This window comes from Dermacentor albipictus, chromosome 9 (genome assembly GCF_038994185.2).
Source record: "Dermacentor albipictus isolate Rhodes 1998 colony chromosome 9, USDA_Dalb.pri_finalv2, whole genome shotgun sequence".
Lineage (NCBI taxonomy): Eukaryota > Metazoa > Arthropoda > Arachnida > Ixodida > Ixodidae > Dermacentor > Dermacentor albipictus.
In genome coordinates this window covers 98,636,389-98,655,693 of record NC_091829.1, presented here as the reverse complement: position 1 = coordinate 98,655,693, position 19,305 = coordinate 98,636,389, and the positions used below count along the sequence as shown (strand labels likewise).

General features: G+C 49.6%; 1 protein-coding gene across 3 annotated transcripts in view; it reads right to left on the bottom strand.

The window, feature by feature from the left end:
- Nucleotides 1-17,071, bottom strand: part of LOC139049551 (neprilysin-1-like) — a 60,523-nt gene extending 43,452 nt beyond the window's left edge. For 2 of the 3 annotated variants that reach the window (XM_070525092.1, XM_070525094.1), the window contains exons 1-2: nt 16,912-17,071; nt 3,357-3,660 (exon numbers count right to left, since the gene is read on the bottom strand). In XM_070525092.1, coding sequence (XP_070381193.1) covers nt 3,357-3,371 — 15 coding nt within the window. In that variant the 5' untranslated portion in view covers nt 3,372-3,660; nt 16,912-17,071. Of the gene's footprint in view, nt 1-3,356; nt 3,661-10,046; nt 10,246-16,911 lie in introns of those variants that run through there. The other variant, XM_070525093.1, reaches the window with a different exon arrangement.
- Nucleotides 17,072-19,305: the final 2,234 nt, after the last annotated feature.

Sequence of the window (19,305 nt, the reverse complement as noted above, 5' to 3'; positions counted from 1 at the left end):
TTCCTTACTAGCCGGGCTCTGTTTACATACATGTAATGTAGTGACGTCACGTCCTCCGTTACACACTGCGCTGTAACAAACCTGCACTTTAGTTTATATTTGATATGGGTATTGACGTCACGTCATCCGTTACAAGCGGATGTGCTTATCAATCATTCTGTGCCTCCCATTGTTAGCGACTGGCTTATGATCCGTCACGTTGACACAAGATGCGTGTAATGCTCGTCTTTGTCGAAACATGTGGCATGCACTGTAGGTGTTATCGGAATGAGTTTTCACACTTTTCACTTCAATTTTAGCCTACGATGCCCCTACCTCAGGGATCGAGCCAAGAAAGGGCTTATTTATGCCCACGGACACGACAAATGCTTTAGGTGGGGGGGGGAGGGGTGAAGGCGTGATAATATACACCTTCGCGTGATAAAAGTGGTCCTAGAATTTGCAGTGACTCTGCTGTGAGCATTGATTTATTAGGGCCAAACAATGAAACCCTCCTTTCCTCAGTAAGGAAGCCTTCATTGCGGTGAGGCCACCTTATGTCACTCTGAAAGCTTCCTTACTGAGGGGCCCTCGGTGAAGGCTTCCTTGGTGCTTCCTCAGCATAAGGTAGCTCCAAAGCTACCTTCATGCGTCCTTACGCCGCTCCTGGCCCTGAACGAGCGCTTCACCTCACTGCTTAACCACGTGGCATTCGCTTGCGCATGCGCACTGTCGCCCACCTGCGGAGAAGCGCGAGCACGGTACGTCTTGCCAGGCACGTTCGTTTCAGTCATGCGTGCGGCATGAAAGCATTGCTAGGCGTTGCTAGGCGTTGCACGACGCCGGCGTGCTGGCGTTGCTGGAGCACATCAAGTTTTGCACTGTAATGCGCTACTTCTTTAGGTTTAGTAAACAAAACTAGAAAAAAGCGTCCACACTTCTCTATATTAGCTCATCAACTTAAAGATTGTGCGACGATACAACCTTTTTTATTGAATAGTGGTGTTCTGGTGTTCGCCTAAAGCTTTTAAGAGATAATCTCGAACCCAGGCATGGCGGCAACCGCTCCTTACGTGAGGACGGGTGAAGGGAGCTTTCAGAGTATGCTTGCTTCTTCCACCGGTCCTTCGCTGTAAGGAGGCCTCACGCAAGGTTAGGAAGCGCTCGAAAGAAAGGAACGTTTCATTGTTTGGGCCTTATCCTTCACGCATTGCTATACAGGCTACACACTTCAATGCAGCGAAGGAAGCTAGCTCCTCGAGCACACTCCATGGCAAGACCACTCCACAGCAATTGTCACTAAAGCTTTCCGTCTGACAGCGTGCGAAGGAGAGTAACGGCGAAGTGCACTCAGTCGAAGTGACACTAATTTGCCCGTCTCACTGGGGTACATTGTTAGCTTAGTGCTGATACTCCCAGCAGCTGAGCACAAACGCTAGTTTGCCTATCGACTGTGCGTTGCCAGTTGACAGTTGCCTGGAGCGTAAGGCAGACCCCTGCCCTTAATTCGCCACCGAGACGGCTGAGCGTAGCGGTGACAGAGCGCCCACTTCGCTTGCTTCTTCGTTTTTGCAGCCAAACGCATGCCGCCTGTTTGTAGACTCTAAACCTCCGCGAGCGAGCCGCGCAAGCACCGTCAGTGGGGCTGCGTGGCCATGGCGGCGGCAGTGTCTAAGGCGTGATTGCGCCTGAAGCATTTGCATATTCGCTGTCGCAATCAATCGCTTTGATACTCTGCGTTCAGTGCCAAGGCATCGCATCAGAAGACTGGCTGCACTGGAATACTAATTGGAAACGTAGTTGGCCGTAGGTAATACACGTGGGCACCAACTACTTCACTACGATGATTAAAGTGGCTATTTCCCGGTACAACAATAATTACTTACGTATATCACTAACCATTCTGAAGAAGCGTACACTAGCTTTAGACACTGCCTATGCGAAGACGACGTCGTTGCCAAACAGTGTTAATGGCTCTGTCATGCGGCAGCAACAATACTTTACTGAGCTCCATGAAGACCCCGCCACCGCGAAGGATGTGGGGATCACGCTAATTTTTAAGGAACTGTAGAGAAACTACATTGTTTGTAGTACACTGATGGTGGGTTTGGTTTTGTTCATTTATTTACTTTTGTTTGTTTTGTTAGTTTCAAACTAACGAAAAAGGAGGGACACTAAAGGGAAGTGTCACGGTAGCTGTAATAATAAATCACCTTCGCAGATTTCCGAAACATCACCTCACACCGAGAGAGGAAGCTCGATCAACCAAGTTCCGCAACAGCTAGCTGTGACGTCATGCATTTATACAGCGTCTCCTCGTGCATAATTATTCGCTATCAGTGAAGATTAACTGCATTTTTATTGTAAAAGAGCTATGGAGCGAACTAAGCACGTTTCGAGGACATTTGCTGCATCAAAGTGGCCCAACTTGAGAAAATCTATTTGAAATCAGTGACATCACCCTAACGCTGAGGTTCCGTTGCTAAAGTCGTGAGTGGATTCGATATATCAGTAATGGGTATAAACTTTATATCCTCCGGGGCTAACTGCATTTAGAATTGGTAGCTGAGCTTCATTATCAACAGTGACTACTTTCTTTAGTCTGTGACGCTACTGCTTCTACCCTTACCAATTACACTACCAAGGTAGTGAATGCTGTGACAACTATGTATTAACTACAAAGACCTTAACTAAGAGCGTAGGACACAGAGGAGAAAAAGTTAGGCAAGAACACTAACGTGAAGATCACGTAATCTGTCGCAAGAAGCGTCGGTTACGGCCGCCGGTCGAGGCAATGGGAAATTGCCTCTGCTGCTAGCTCGCCTCTCCAGAAAACCATCTCAGAACACTTCCTTTTGCTTAATTTCCGCTATTACTACACACTTTAAGAAACTGGCGCAGCCAAGGAAGTAGAACACTTCCTTGAGGGTGCCTCGCCGCTGTCAGCATCTAACAAATATTTCTCATGTGGCTCGTGACCTCTCAGTGCAACGCAGTGGCAATGCCTTACACCATATATATACCTGACTAGTTTCGGATAAACTGTGACCACTAGAAAGATTCTATAACGCGCGCACCAAGGATCGGCCTACGTCAACCTCGTTACACTCCAGCTCTTATAGAAATATACTGCCGCGACCGGGTGACCTCGTCCTCATCCTCAGTTCGTGCCACTGCCACCGAGTTATTGCAACGTAGTGACCCGTACTACGGTGAAAACAGCTCGCGAGACACGCACGAGTCTGACGGCTACACAAGCGCTTGCCACCTCCAGAGTCTCCCGTGCACTTGGCGGTTCTCTGAAATGTGGAACCAGCTACAGCCTAAAACCCTAAGTCGCGCGTCTTGCCGCGAAGGCGCCTATATTGCGCACGAACCTTGGTGTATAACATGCAGTCCTCGTCGCAGATGGACCACCACCTTCCATGCCACGATCAGCGCCGCCGCGCACACGCCCACGATGACCGCTGAGGCGATGGCCGCGTGCAACGCACGGCGCCACGGGAAGTTCTCGGCCCAGTGGCGCACTCCCTCGGGCACGTGAACCGCGGCGGCCACACGCTCGCGTATCGGCGGGGGCCCGAGTCCGTGGTCGATCGGTCGCGAAGGCGCCGCACACGATGCGGTCGAGGATCTGGTCCTCTCCGTGTGGAAGTCCAACGTCTGGGACCACCTGGCCAGCTGCGTCGTCGGAAAGAACCCGAGACAAGGACCACGCATAGTCATGCATGGTTCGGAATGATCTATCGCTAACAAGACGGCAGACGCTGGACGCCGGCGCCGGATTTTATGCTACACGGGCCTCTTAAGGCCATCGCAGTAATACCTGGGTCACATTCGGGAGCAGACTTTTTGGGGCCAAAGCCAAGTGACTCTTTAGGACTTTTGGGGTGTGTGTTACGTCACGTTTCACGTGACCGAGACCACGTGTGCGCGAATGAACGTGTGCGCGAGAGCTCGTGCGCGGGAAAGTATGGGCGCCAGTGTCCATAAGGCCACAGCTGCAGTAATGAAACTATCAAATAATTCTCCACCATACCACTGTATTTCGCGGCGTACATCTGTGGACAAATCCCTCTTTTCACACTTTTATCCTCGACATACATCAAACATCGCCTTCGCTTTGTAACCCCACTGCGTTGATGTCTCAATGCGCATTTGATTGAACTGGTGTTTCCATTTCGGCATAGCTTATGAACGGTGTATTGCATAAGCATTATCATGGCATGACGTTAATAAAGGTTTCGAAATTGGCTATGCATAAACATAAGCATTGAGATTACACATTGGATGGTATGAGAACGAAGGCAACTCACATCGCAGCCCTTTCGCGAAAGACTCGCTTTCCAACATAGACGTTCGATTTTTTATTATCATCAATGCTTAGCCAAGTGTTACACGTCCTTCAACGACCTGACAAAATCCATCCTTTCATTCCGATTGCAGGATTTTACTTTATCCTTAAAATTGTGTTACAGCTTAAGGGTAAACTTTAGATTGGAGGCTTTATCTAAATATACGGGATAGGAGAAATCGTTTTTCTCTGCAACCACTGCACCATATTTGATTAGGTTTGTCGCATTTAGAGGAAAAAGATTTATATCTAGGGACTGCTAGAAGAAGACTTTTTATTTATACCGCTGAATTTATAATAATTGTCAACAATTGCAAACTTTCCGATAACGAATCTATCAAGTTCACAGCTCTGTAAATCAATGAAAAACAATATAGCAATTCTGTAAATCACATCTAATAGCAACTCTAAAACCTACAAATTTCGTGCATTACAAATGGTTCTCAAATGCACCACTAATGTGTGAGCAACAATGTTGTAAAACCTCCGTAGACGTTTAAGACATTCGCGTCATTGTAGTGTTTTCGGTTATCTCTGTTCTGGCCAAGCAGTGGTGTGGACGGCCCTGTGACATCACTAAGAAACAGGAGTAAAACGTGGCTATCTAATAAACACGGAGCTTTTTAGTGGCACGAGCATCGAGTGACATTCATGTTTCTTGCGCAGCACTTCTGGTTCACCTCCCGAGACGACCGAGAAGAAAATTCAAAATAAATCAGAAAAGAATAGATAAAAAATACCACAGTACAATATTCATGGGTTTCATTATAGATATGATATCAGAATACAAGTTGAGTTACTGAAGCGTCTGGAATAATCGAAAATAAATAGAAATCACTCAAACGGCCGAGGACGAAATTCAGCATAAATTAGAAAAAAAATTGTGAAAATGGTACAGCACAAAATTCATGGATTTCATTGTATACATATATATTGTCACAAGCTGTCATGAACCACGCCTGCCGCGCAAACAACCAGATGAAAGAAAGAAGAGAACGACGTGAGCCAAGCTGCCGCGAGACCGCTCTTCAACAACCGCGCCTATCAACCAGATTCTTGGCCAATCCCCGCGAGTGGGTAAGCGCCAAACTCATCCAGGACATCATCATCATCATCAGATTCATCTGGTTCTGCATTAAAACACCTCGTGTGTAACATTTGGTGGAGCTGTGCGGGGTAACTCCCACGACCTACAACGGAGCCACCAGCACAAGAGCTACGCCGAAGCCGTCGCCTCGCCGGACTTTCGCCGTCGCGCTCAGTCATGGCCACAGAGCAAAATACCCTCACCAGCAGTGCCTCGGCGAGCCCAGTCCCTATCCAGCACTACCGAGAGCCACGCACGTTCTCGGCGAAGGCAGAGGAAGATGTGGATGAGTGGCTAACCCATTACGAAAGGGTAAGCCAATACAATAACTGGAACGCTGCCAGTCAGCTTAGGAACGTTGTTTTCTTCTTGGCCGGCACGGCGTTGGTATGGTACGACAACCACGCGGACATGCTAACTACTTGGACACGCTTCGTTGAGGAAATCAAAAAGTGTTTCGGTGACTCGGACGCAAAGAGGAAACGTGCGGAACTCACATTAGCCCAGAGAGCTCAGGTACCCGGCGAGACTTGCACTACCTACATCGAAGAAATTTTGAAGCTGTGCCGCACCTTCAACCCTCAAATGACAGAGGAAGATAAAGTGGGGCACGTGGTAAAAGGAATAGCGGAAGACGTGTACAACTTCCTCATTGGTAAAGAGAACTTGCACACTGTATCAGAACTGATACGGCACTGCCGTACGTTCGAGGCGCTGAAGACTCGCCGAATTACACCAAAGTTTGGACGGCTGGCCAATGTAACGACTGTAGCAAGTGTTGACACGAGTCCTCTGCTCCCAGACCTTTCGTCCGCCATCCGCCAGATAGTCCGCGAGGAGCTCCAGCGACATGACGAACAGGCACGTTATGCGGCGCCTCGTTGCAGCTCCTCCGTTTTCCGAGACACTTTTCGGGAACCCCCTTCGGCTACTTGGAACCACTCGGTGAACGTCGCGGATCTTATCGGCTCCAGAGACGAACCGCATTACATTACGACCGAACCACCACGCAATGATTCGCCCCCTCAACGTTTTGATCCACGCCCACGCAACTTTCGTCCACGAAGACTCGCCGCTACCTACGACTTTCAAGGGGAAGAGCCTCGTTACCCTCAACCGATGTCTTCGGCAGATTACTTCAATCCGCATTCTGAAGTTCGCCCTTCGCCAGTGTGTTACTGCCGCGGCATGCCTGGCCATATAGCTAGGTACTGTAGCCGACGCCGAGCATCAAACTACGGATCGTCAGCGCCGACTACGCGGTCTAGCGGTCGTACACTGCGCACTCAGTGGCCAGGAGACTCCTCTTCAGGAAACCACTTTCGAGAGGACCGATGCACCGCCCAGGAGACCTACTTTGGAGCAGAAAGAACCCGGAACCGCTACCGCTCCCCTGCCTCCGACCGTACTCTGACGCCACCACCAGCCTTCCGAGCCTCCCGATCACCATCCCCTCGGCCGCGATTCACGTCACCATCGCCTCGGCGCCGTTTCGTGTCGCCCCCGCCGGGAAACTAGCCAGCGCGGCCGATGGAGGTGAGGTCGCTGGAAAATGTGTGCTGCCGACTCAACTGCCTCCAACTATTTTCATGCTAAAGAATAAGGTTCATGTACTGATTAATGGGGTCTCCACAATGGCTTTAGTCGACACGGGAGCAACTGTCTCGGTCATGAGTGTGGGGTTTAAAGGCCTTCTGGGACGCAAGGTTATGTTTCGTTGGGACCAGTGCACAAGTTTCCGTGGAGTCAGTGGTGAAGCATTATACCCGGTTGGTGTGTGTAACGTGGATGTGTCTTTGGGTGGGAAAGTTTTTAATGCAGAGTTTACTGTTCTTCCTCGCTCCTCGCATGACGTGATTCTGGGGATTGACTTTTTGCAGTTGTGTGGTGCGAATGTTGATTGCCGGACGGGAGAACTCAGTGCCGACACCAGTGTTTCACCTGTGCTCTTTGAAGGTGAAGCTTGCCCGGAGAGTGTGCTGTGCGTGTCTGAAGATACAGTTGTGCCCGCCTTATCCGCGATGCGTGTTGCCGTCGCCTGTTCATCTCCGACTCCTATCTCGTTCGATGCTGCAGTGGAACCTGTACATCGGAACTGCCTCAAGAAAAACGTATTAGTTCCGCACTGCGTGGTCTCAGTGACCAATGGATGCGCGGGGCTGTGGGCGCTAAACTGTTCCACTGAAGCGGCAGTGCTACCTCAAGGCCTAAAGATTGCCACGTTTCCGACAGACTCTCCCGTATCGGTGGCAGTACTTGCGGAACTCCCCGATGAAGGAGCAACCAGTGTCTCGAGCTCCGGGAGCTCGAAGATACTTTCCATGATTGATAAGTCACTCAGCGATAATGAGCGTCAAGTTTTGATGGCCCTGCTTACGAAACATAACTCGGTATTCGACTTTGCGCAGCACAATGGACCGCCATCAATTCCTGCGTCCAGAACTCGTCACCGCATCAACACAGGAGCCGCCCAGCCAATCCGACAAAAACCCTATCGTGTATCCCCATCAGAACGGAAGATAATCAGTGATCAGGTCCAAGAAATGCTATGCAAAGGCGTCATTCGAGAATCATCTAGTCCTTGGGCAGCCCCCGTAATATTGGTGAAGAAGAAAGACGGTACGTGGCGGTTCTGTGTTGATTACCGTCGCCTAAACGCCGTTACTAAGAAAGATGTATATCCGCTCCCCCGAATTGACGACGCCATCGACTGTCTCTTTGCGGCATCTTACTTCTCCTCAATCGATTTACGGTCAGGTTACTGGCAAATTCCTATACACAAGGACGACAGAGAAAAGACAGCATTTGTAACACCCGACGGACTATTCGAGTTTAACGTGATGCCTTTCGGGTTGTGTAACGCGCCCGCAACGTTCGAAAGGTTCATGGACACGATATTACGCGGCTTAAAATGGGAAGTTTGCATGTGCTACTTAGACGATGTTGTGATCTTCGGGCGAACGTTTAGTGAGCACAACAAACGTTTGGATTTGGTCTTGAACTGCTTGGAGAAAGCGGGTCTTGTGCTCAATTAAAAAAAATGCCGTTTTGGGGAACGGCAAACTCTTGTGCTAGGCCATCTGGTCGCTAAAGAAGGCATCCGACCAGATCCGCAAAAGACTGCGGCCGTAGAAGCATTTAGAGTACCCAACTCTGTCAAGCAGTTAAGAAGTTTCTTGGGCTTGTGCTCCTATTTTCGCCGCTTCATTCCCCGGTTTGCTGACATAGCTCATCCCCTTACACGCCTTCTCCAAAAAGGCGTTCCCTTTGAATGGACTGCAGATTGCGACTCATCATTTCGCCAGCTCAAGTTCCTGTTGACATCCCAACCAATTCTTCGCCACTTTGATCCTTCATCACCAACTGAGATTCACACCGATGCCAGTGGCGTAGGCATCGGTGCTGTGCTAGTTCAGCGTGTTGGCGACCGAGAGCACGTGATCTCTTACGCTAGCCGGTCCTTGAGCCGCTCCGAGCGCAACTACACAGTCACCGAACAAGAGTGTCTGGCGGTCATCTTCGCCGTGCAACGGTTTCGTTCGTATCTCTATGGGCACCCCTTCACTGTCGTAACAGATCATCATTCGCTATGCTGGCTTGTGAATCTGCGGGATCCCTCAGGACGACTAGCGCGCTGGGCCCTCCGTCTACAGGAATACGATTTCGTTATTTGCTACAAAAGTGGTCGGCGGCATGCTGACGCTGATTGTCTCTCTCGGATGCCACTTGAAACAACTGAATGTGATGCGGACAATTTTGATGAGTACATCGCTTTTGTGTCCCCGGAATTTCCGGATATGGGTACCGTCATATCCGAGCAGCACAAGGACGAGAGCTTACAACCGCTCTTCGCGGCAGCACAGGAGTCACCTGCGGGCAGTCGCTTTCGCCTACGGGATGGTGGCGCGCTGTATAAGAAGAGCTACTCGACCACCGGTGCACGCTACCTTTTAGTTGTCCCCACGAACCTTCGCCACCAAGTATTACACGCCATGCACGATGACCCAACTTCCGGTCATCTTGGTTCCACGCGGACACTCTACCGGGCTCAAGAACGTTTTTACTGGCCTAAGATGCGGAAAGATATCGAACGGTACGTCGCCAGCTGCTCTAAATGCCAGCGCTACAAGCGTCCGCCACAAGCGCCACATGGCCTGCTTCAACCAGTTCCCCCTTCTAGCGTCCCCTTTGAGCAAGTTGGTATAGATCTTCTAGGCCCTTTCCCACGATCCTCCAAGGGTAATCGTTGGGTTATCGTTTGCGTAGATCACCTTACCCGCTATTGTGAGACCGCCGCATTGCCATCGGCCACAGCTACAGAAGTTTCTATCTTCTTGCTGGCTAACATTATACTCCGACATGGACCTCCTCGCATAGTAATCAGCGATCGTGGGCGACAGTTTACCGCGGACGTGGTTGAAGAAACCCTTCGTCTGTGTTCATGTAGCTTCCGCCATTCTACACCCTACCATCCACAAACTAATGGTCTGGTCGAGCGCACAAACAGAACGCTTGCCAACATGCTGTCCATGTACGTCGATTCAGCACACAAGAATTGGGACAGTATCTTGCCTTTCATTACCTATGCCTTCAATACCGCGAGACACGAGACCACTGGTTACTCACCATTTTTCCTTCTGTATGCTCGTCCGCCGCGCTACACCCTCGACACAATATTTCCCTACTTCGCTCATGACAACGAATCAATTGATGAGCTCCTATGTCGAGCAGAAGAAGCGCGACGCCTCGCTAGGCTACGCACCATAGCATCGCAGGACCGGTCCAAGATACGCTATGACGGGCGTCACCGCCACGTTTACTTCGATCCTGGTGGCCTTGTGTGGCTCTGGACGCCGTTGCGGAAGCGTGGCTTGTGCCAGAAGTTTCTCGCCCACTACGTCGGCCCTTACGTTATTCTGGAGCGCCTCGGCGATGTAAACTACCGCATTGCGCGTCTCACGAGCAGTGGACGACGCTCGGCCAAGGCTGAAGTGACACACGTCGCGCGTCTGAGGCGTTACAATCCGCGAGATGACTGACTCGCCCGGCGGGCTTCGTCTGCCAGCGGGGAAATGTCACAAGCTGTCATGAACCACGCCTGCCGCGCAAACAACCAGATGAAAGAAAGAAGAGAACGACGTGAGCCAAGCTGCCGCGAGACCGCTCTTCAACAACCGCGCCTATCAACCAGATTCATCTGGTTCTGCATTAAAACACCTCGTGTGTAACAATATATGTATATATATGTGATATCAGAGCATACTTTTTGTTACAAGTTGAGGTACTGAAGTGCCTGGAACAAGTATAGTTAATCAGAAACCACTGATTACCACGCACGAAAACATAGATTCATAGATTTTAGAGAACCGCCACGTGAGCATGACTTTGGCAAAATTCCTGGAAACACGGAAGTAGAACGCGGAAGTAATAACGTCACTAATGACCTCACACACAAGAAGGCGCATGACAGTTAACCAGCTAATAATTGAAAAACAGTTGCCTCTGAGCTCGGTTCGAGCATTGCATTCGCCTACAGTTGACCTAAAAACACCAACGTCGAGCTGCGAGTGCCACTAAAGGACGCAATTCAACGGTTAAGCTCGCGCACCAAATTCTGGTTGTGTCGATACATCGGAGTGGCGTCAATCTTTCGCTCGCATCACCGCTCTACAGGACCGTACGCGACAAACAAATTAATATATAAAATTTCCCCGCTTTCAATGTTATGATGGATGCTATTTACAGAACAGCGATATATGTTTTCGATCAAGAAGGACGAATTTTTAAACTTCGGGCATCCGTTTTTTTAAACACACAAATATATAAAAATATTTGTGAGAAGTTGAGGCCATAAATCGAAATTCCGCTTCCGACCGACACTACAGATTTTTTTTTTTGTCGAATGCCGCAAATTTCAATAATATTGGAACGGGGGTTATTTCAGAAAAGCATTTCTGCGTTTTACATGTATTCGAATAGGCGGTGTCCGAGTTGGGGCCGCGCAAGAGCTTCCTCTTAAGAGGAAGCTTTAGTACCATAGCGCACACGGTAGTTATATGGCACACGACGCTATCGGCCCTCGGTCGCCTTGGCGCCAGCAGTGCCCGAATCGTAGATCCTATTCGAGACAGGGCTCGCGCGACCGAGCCATACGCAGCCGTGCAGGAGTAGAACTCCCCGTTGTAAACATTCCCTTGCTATCTGTAGTGTCGTAGGGCGACACTAGGTGCCCTCAGTTGCATAACTATGAAATCCATAGAGAGATGGCACCACTGTTGCCCGGGTATATATATGGGTGCTCGCATGAATAAAGGGTCTTGCGTCTGGTGTGATATGGGTTGACATCTGTCTCGTTCTTCTGCTGGCCAACACTACAATTTGGCGACGAGGATGGGATCCGCTGCACTTTCGCCGCCGCCGCTATTCCTCGCTACCCCGGGCACTCCAGCCATTCCATGGCCCCGCTGGATACGCCTCTTCGAGAACTTCCTTCTCGCGTCTGGAGCTGCCGACCTGCCTGCGTCCCGCCACCGAGCTCTTTTGCTACACTGCTTGGGGCCGGAAGGACAACGCATCTTCGATGCACTCCCATCGCCAACTGCGCCGAACGAAGCTGCTTCAGCCGCGCTCTCCGAGCAAGACGCCACAGCGACTAGTTCCCCAGGCACATACGACGTGGCCCGCGAGACGCTGGCTCGACATTTCGCCGACACGCGCAACGTTCGGCTGGAACGCAACCACTTCCGCGAACGCCGTCAGCTACACGGTGAGTCCATCTCTGACTTCGCCCTCGCGCTTCGAGAACTGGCTGCCTCTTGCAATTTCGGCGAGCAAGCAAACGAAAACATGTGCGATCAGTTCATCACTGGCGTTGCATCTCCGCAGTTACGTTCACGATTGTTATTGGAAGGAGACGCACTGACTTTCGATCGTGCCGTCGAAATTGCGCTACTTCGTGAGCGAGCTCAGCTCGAGTCTGAAGCCTTTGCAAACCCCATTCAGCGCATCATACAACAGCCACGCCAACGTGACGCTTTTGGAATGGCCAGACAAGATAACCGGCGTTTCAGCGACAATGGCACGCGCATCCCAAGTCAAGCCCGCGTTCGTCATGCTCTCCCGCCAACTTCAGACGCGGCCACCGCCTTTGTTCCGTACAGCGGAAATTCAGGTGTCTGCGGTAATTGCGGCACAGCAGGTTGCGAGCCGTCTGTGTGCCCCGCTCGCGGTAAGACCTGCTTCGCATGCGGCCGCTGTGGCCACTTCATGCGAGTCTGCCGTAGCAGCCGCAGCACACGAGGACGACGCCCGGCTCACGTCCGCGAAGTAGTTTCTGAACAGGACACGTCAGACGCCATCAGCATTCTCACTGTTTACGAAGATAAGCCCACGGGTGTCTACATTGAAGTGGCACTCACGCCAATCAACTCCAAATCGCAACCGCGCGTTGTGAAGTTCTTGGTCGACACTGGATCCGCTGTGTCAATTATACGGGAACAAGAATTCCGAAGCGTGTTCGAAGACAGCATACAATTGACCAGCTCTAAGCTTACTTTGTTGGACTTCCAACGCAGCAAGATTCCTGTGCTGGGACAATTTAAAGCTGGAATCTCGTACAAGGAAAAAACGGCCGTTATAGCAATTCATGTCGCACCCGGAGGGACTTCTCTTCTTGGTCTGGACGCTGTGCAAGTTCTAGAGCTACATATTGTGGGTGCACAGCTACGTTGCCTGCACACGGCTGCCGAAGAAGGTTCAGGAGCCATGCTGGACGGAACAGCCAAAACGGCACAGGAACAACACAGCCCGCTAAGTCCACCAAAGTTCGGTATGCCAGCTTTGCTATGGGCAAAATTTTGCCATTTGTTCTCACCAGGCCTTGGACTTGCCAAGGGCATTCAGCACACGGTCAAGACAAAGTCGTCAGCCTCTCCAGTCGTGCAAAAGCTCAGACGTTTGCCACTTTCTCTGCGCAAGCCGGTTAGCGACCAGCTTGAGCGTCTTCTTTCTGATGATGTCATTGAAAGGGTTAACGCTTCCGAGTGGGTTTCTCCTATCGTTGTAGTCCGCAAGAAGGACGACAGTATCCGCCTCTGCGTTGACTTAAGAGAGCCTAACAAAGCGATTGTCATCGACAGCTTTCCCTTGCCCCATACGGAAGAGCTTCTACACTCTCTGAATGGAGCACGCCACTTTTCAAAGCTCGATTTAGCTTCTGCCTATTACCAGGTGCTGCTTCACCCAGATAGCAGAGACCTCACTGCTTTCATTACGCACGAAGGCCTTTTTCGTTTCAAAAGGGTGTGTTTCGGACTGGCATCAGCCCCAGCTGCGTTTCAACAACTCATGACAACGGTCCTGCGAGGCTGCAAAGGGGTACTGTGCTACCTAGACGACATCATTATCTTTGGCAGGACTGAAAAAGAGCATTTGAGAAATCTGGAGCAAGTTCTTCAACGAATCGCTGAAGCTGGACTTAAGCTCAATGATAAATGCGTGTTTAATGCATCGGAGTTACCATTTCTTGGGCATCGCGTCAGCTCGGAAGGAATAGCTCCCCTTCAAGCCAAGGTTGATGCCATTGTTCACGCTGCCACCCCCACAGACACAAGCATGCTGCGTTCATTTTTGGGCTTGGTTGAGTACTATGCTAAGTTTATTCCCCACCCGGCTGAAGAAGTAGAACCTATGCGTAGGTTGCTTCGTAAGGATGTACATTTTGAATGGGATGACGCTGCCGAAAAGAGCTTTGCCAGGGTAAAGAAGCTGCTATCATCGCACAAGATACTGCAAATGTTCGATCCGACGCTCCCTGTTATTGTGGCCACAGATGCGTCTGCTTATGGCCTGGGAGCAGTACTACAACAGGCTCATGGCCCACACACTCGGACTGTTGCATTCGCATCCCGAACTCTGACAGAAACGGAGCGGAAGTACTCAGCGGGAGAGCGGGAGGCCCTGGCGTGTCTGTGGGCATGCGAAAAATGGCACACTTATCTCTGGGGACGACCATTCACGTTGGTAACGGACCATCAAGCCCTAGTATCTCTACTTTCGACACAAAGCACAGGACAGCGACCACTTCGCATCACAAGGTGGACCGCTCGTTTGCTTCGTTACAATTTCACAGTTCAGTACAGACGTGGAGAATACAACAAGGTAGCAGACGCTTTGTCCAGGCTGCCTGTTCCAGACACAGAAGATGGCCTTCAGATTGAAGAGGAGGTTGTGTCTCTGGTCACATCTTCAGTTCATGTCAATGACCTTCGACTTGCTACAGCCGAGGATTGCAAACTCCAGGAGGTTGTTCATTTTGTTCAGACATCATGGCCAGCGAAGAAATATTTGACTGCTGAACTGACTCCTTACTATGAGGTCCGGGAGGAATTGTCAATAGCAGATGGTCTGCTTATGCGCTCGGAGCGTATTGTGGTTCCAGCCAAGCTCACTGCTACGTTTATTCAGCTTGCCCATGAATCGCACCCGGGAATTGTGAAGACCAAGCAACGTCTTCGTGAAAAGTACTGGTGGCCAGGTCTGGACAAACAAGTCGAGACTGCCATTCGAAACTGCGCGGTCTGTCAGTCGGCAGACAAAAGTGCTAAGAGCTATTCCACTCCACTACAGCCAGTGGCCCTTCCAGATAAACCTTGGAGCAAGGTAGCTATTGATATTGTGGGCCCATTTGAGCGTGCACCAGCCGACTGCCGTTTCGTTATATCGGTTGTTGATTATTTTTCCAAATGGCCAGAAGTTGCTTTCTGCAGGGATGTGTCTTCCACTAAAGTGATGGACTTCCTCCTGTCAATATTTGCACGGGAAGGCTACCCCGACGAACTGGTCTCGGATCATGGACCACAATTTACATCCCGAGAATTCGAGTCCTTTCTTCAAGACAGGGGCATCAAGCACAGCTTCTCGGCTGTGTATCACCCACAGGCAAATGGACAGGTGGAAAGGTTCAACCGTGTGCTCAAATCTTATATTCAGTTGGCCTTGCTAGAGCAGCGACCAGTGAAGAACACCGTTACAGAGTACTTGGGGATCTTCAGAGTTACTCCTCACAGTACCACTGGCCTTTCTCCTGCAGTGCTTCTGCATGGCCGGCACATCCGGACATCCTTGGACATCATCGGACATCCCACCGCTAGCTTCTTCACGGACCCCGCTCTGGAGATGTCCTCACTTCGGAAGAGGGTGAAAGAGCACCAGCGCAAAAACAAAGTGTACGCTGACCGACGAAGAGCAGCCCGAGTACCGCAGTTCCAAGTTGGGAAGTATGTGCGCATTAAGAAACCAACTCCTGGTCCGAAAGGTACTCCCAGCTTTGGACCTCCAATGAAGATCCTTAAGCGCATCGGGCGTTGGTCCTTCTGCCTGGAAGACGGGCGAACTTGGAATGCCTCACAGCTGACTGCAGTCCCAACGGGAGCATCGCCACAATGTGCGGTACGATGGGATGACGACTTTCAAACTGCGCCGCTACATGGAGCACAAGCCTCTTCGCTGCCAAGTCCACGGACACCTGCCAGAACCTCTGGGCAGTTGGAGCTATCCCCGTCGATATCTTCAGATCCATCACAGCCACAGGGTCCAGTACATGCAAGCCTTGCTTCAGAAGATGGTGACAGTGCTTCCGTTGTCATCGAAACTGCTGGCGAGCCGCCAGCGTTTCGTCGGTCCACAAGAGACCGAAGACCACCGGCAAGGTTGCAGGACTATGTGCTTGGATATAAACATTGACTGGCTTGTTAATATGTCTGTATTAAGGAAGGGGTAGATGTAGTGTCGTAGGGCGACACTAGGTGCCCTCAGTTGCATAACTATGAAATCCATAGAGAGATGGCACCACTGTTGCCCGGGTATATATATGGGTGCTCGCATGAATAAAGGGTCTTGCGTCTGGTGTGATATGGGTTGACATCTGTCTCGTTCTTCTGCTGGCCAACACTACACTATCTAAGTTACCTAGTGCGGTGTCAGCGAGCACCTGCAAACATTAACATTCATACTCGATGGCCGCGGAAACTCGCGGTCAAAACGCTGGCATGAAGAATTGCGGCAGTAGCAGCGAGCGAAGTGACCTTCGTGATGTCTATCGCTTCAACGCAAAACTGAGCGGTAAGAACACAGAGCACGCAAAGGTACGAGCCGTGCGCCCACCTAGGCTGTGCGCCCAAAGCAGATCGCTTTCAAGTTAAAGCCCGTGTTACCGCGCGCGGCCGAAATACCACGCGAAGTATTACGCATACCCAATGGCCAAAGCAAATTTGTTACCAGATCCGTTCAGATCCGTTGAGTTCTGCAGGAAAACTAGGTGTCCTCATCCCGGCCGTGCTGCGTGAGGAACCATTCGTGCACGGCGGACCTTAACCTTTCGATCGTTCGCGACGAGGGAATTTCAGCTAAGCTATACCGCGCTTCAAAGGCGGCCATCACATTTGTGGTTGCTCTAAAGTGCGAATTAACGGATAACACGAACAGCACTCACCTGGGGCTTTTGCTTCTTCTTTCTGGTGGCGAGCTTGCGCAGACGTGGCAGGTAGTGCATGGCTGGCAGTGAAAAGAACGCTAGAAGTGCGGAGCTCAGAAAATGCGTGACCGGACGCGAGCATGGATCTTCTTCTGCGAGGCCTCACGGCTCGAGCAGCTTAACACCACGAGCGGCCTTTCTTTTCATCTTCAAGCTGTAAGCCCGATTGAACGTGCAGAGGCACTGCTGCACAGGAAGAAAATTATTTTGCATGTCTGTGGCCGTACTTTTCGAACAAATTCAGTAATAAATTCAACATTAAATGATGTGCATCTCTATTTTTGAAACCGAAAGGAAAGGATAAGATTTTGCGCTTATACCCAGTTTTGGCTTTGCCGTCGAAAAGCCTGTGGGCCTCTCCTGTGCTCTTGGGGAAGAAAAAAAGGACGGAACCCTTCGTTTCTGCGTCGATTATCGTCGACTGAACAAGATCACGAAGAAGGACGTATACTCCCTCCCACGGATAGACGACACATTGGATAGACTCTGCAACCCAAAATACTTCTCGTCGATGGATTTCAAGACTGGCTGCTGGCAAATGAAAGTCGGCGAGAGGGATCGAGAAAAAACAGTCATCACGCCAGACGGCTTCTACCAGTTCAAGGTCATGCCACTCGGTCTGTGTTCGGCACCTGCAATGTTCCAGCGCATGATGGACACGGTGTTCACAGAGCTGAAGTTGCAGCCCTGTCTCGTCTACTAGGATGCCGCCGTTGTCTTTGCCGGAAATTGCGACGATCATTTTATCGGCTTGGGACAGTACTATTAACCACCGAATCATACGGCCCAACTCTGTGTTATAACTCAACTATTATGACTGCTACGGGGCGGGAACAGCATCAGGCCGGACGGCCAGGGCCATAATACCGCCCACACAAGAACGGGAACATTGCGCCCGTTTTTTTTTCTTCAGTTATTTACCCTAAAGGCCCAGCCTGGGAATTACCATTACACGGGGGGGGGGGGGATAACAATTGATATACGATATACAATGATATACAATATACATTGTAAGTCGAATATCATTGTATCTTACAATGATATACAATATACATTGTAAGTCGAATATCCTTATATGAAGTAGCACATGCTATACAACCTTTACATCACTTCTAATTCGACATCATACGCCAATAATACTTAAATTATACAAACAATATTATAACATCTGAAGAAAAACAGAAAGAAATGTTAATGTTATTAATTCACAAATGTTTCATTAAGTGCTTGTTTGAATATAATATGGTCAGTTATTTCAGCTATATTACATGGGAGATGATTCCATTCCGAAATGGCTAAGTGCTGACACGAAAACTGCAATAGTTTAGTACGTGCAAATGGTTGTTCGACCTTAAATCCGTGATTCATTCGTGAGAATTTTCTTTTGGCTGGTAAGATGTGTGCCTGAGGGAATATTGGGTTATGAAAGAGCTGATGGAAGAAAGTTAGCCGAGATATCTTTCTTCTAGTCTGTAATGGGATGAGTCCTAGGTCATGTTTTATTTTGGTGATACTTGAATGTTGTGAATAGTTACCTGTAATAAATCGCGCTGCCTTGTTCTGAAAAGATTCTAATTTGTTAATAAGATGCGTTTGGTGCGGGTTCCATATAAATGAGGCATACTCAATCTTTGAATGAAGTACGGTGGTATATGCAAAAAGCTTAGTATCACTATTAGCCTGACGAAGCGTTCGACGAATGAAGCCAAGAGATTTGCATGCAGCGGAAACAATACAACCCACGTGATTATGCCAAGACAAAGTCGGAGAAAGATGAACACCTATATATTTAAATGATTCTGTAGTTTCTAGAGCCTCACCATTAAGAAAGTATGTCTGTTTCTCAATTTCACTGCAAGTAGTAAATCTCATAGGTTTAGTTTTCGAGGTATTTACGCTCATTTGCCAGTCTGAGCACCATCTTCCAATCCTCTTCAAGCCATTTTGTAATTTATCACAATAACCCTTACATTTAATGGCCGATACAGAACGCAATCGTCGGCATAAAACCGGATTTCTGAATCTATACCCTGATTTATGTAAATTAAAAATAGAGTGGGTCCCAAAACAGAACCTTGAGGCACACCGGACTAAACAGGTTGAAATGAAGAACGACATTATTGATTACGACAGCTTGTCGTCTGTTACTTAAATATTCTTTAACCCAGTTTATTACTTTTTCGTCAACATTAATCAGCTTCATTTTATATATGAGGCGGTTATGAGCCACACGGTCAAAGGCTTTAGCAAAATCTATAAATATGGCGTCAGTTTGTTAAGTTCGTGAAGGTTAAGGTGAATGTCTGTAGTTAGTTCAAGAAGCTGGGATTCACATGACCGGCCTCGTTGAAA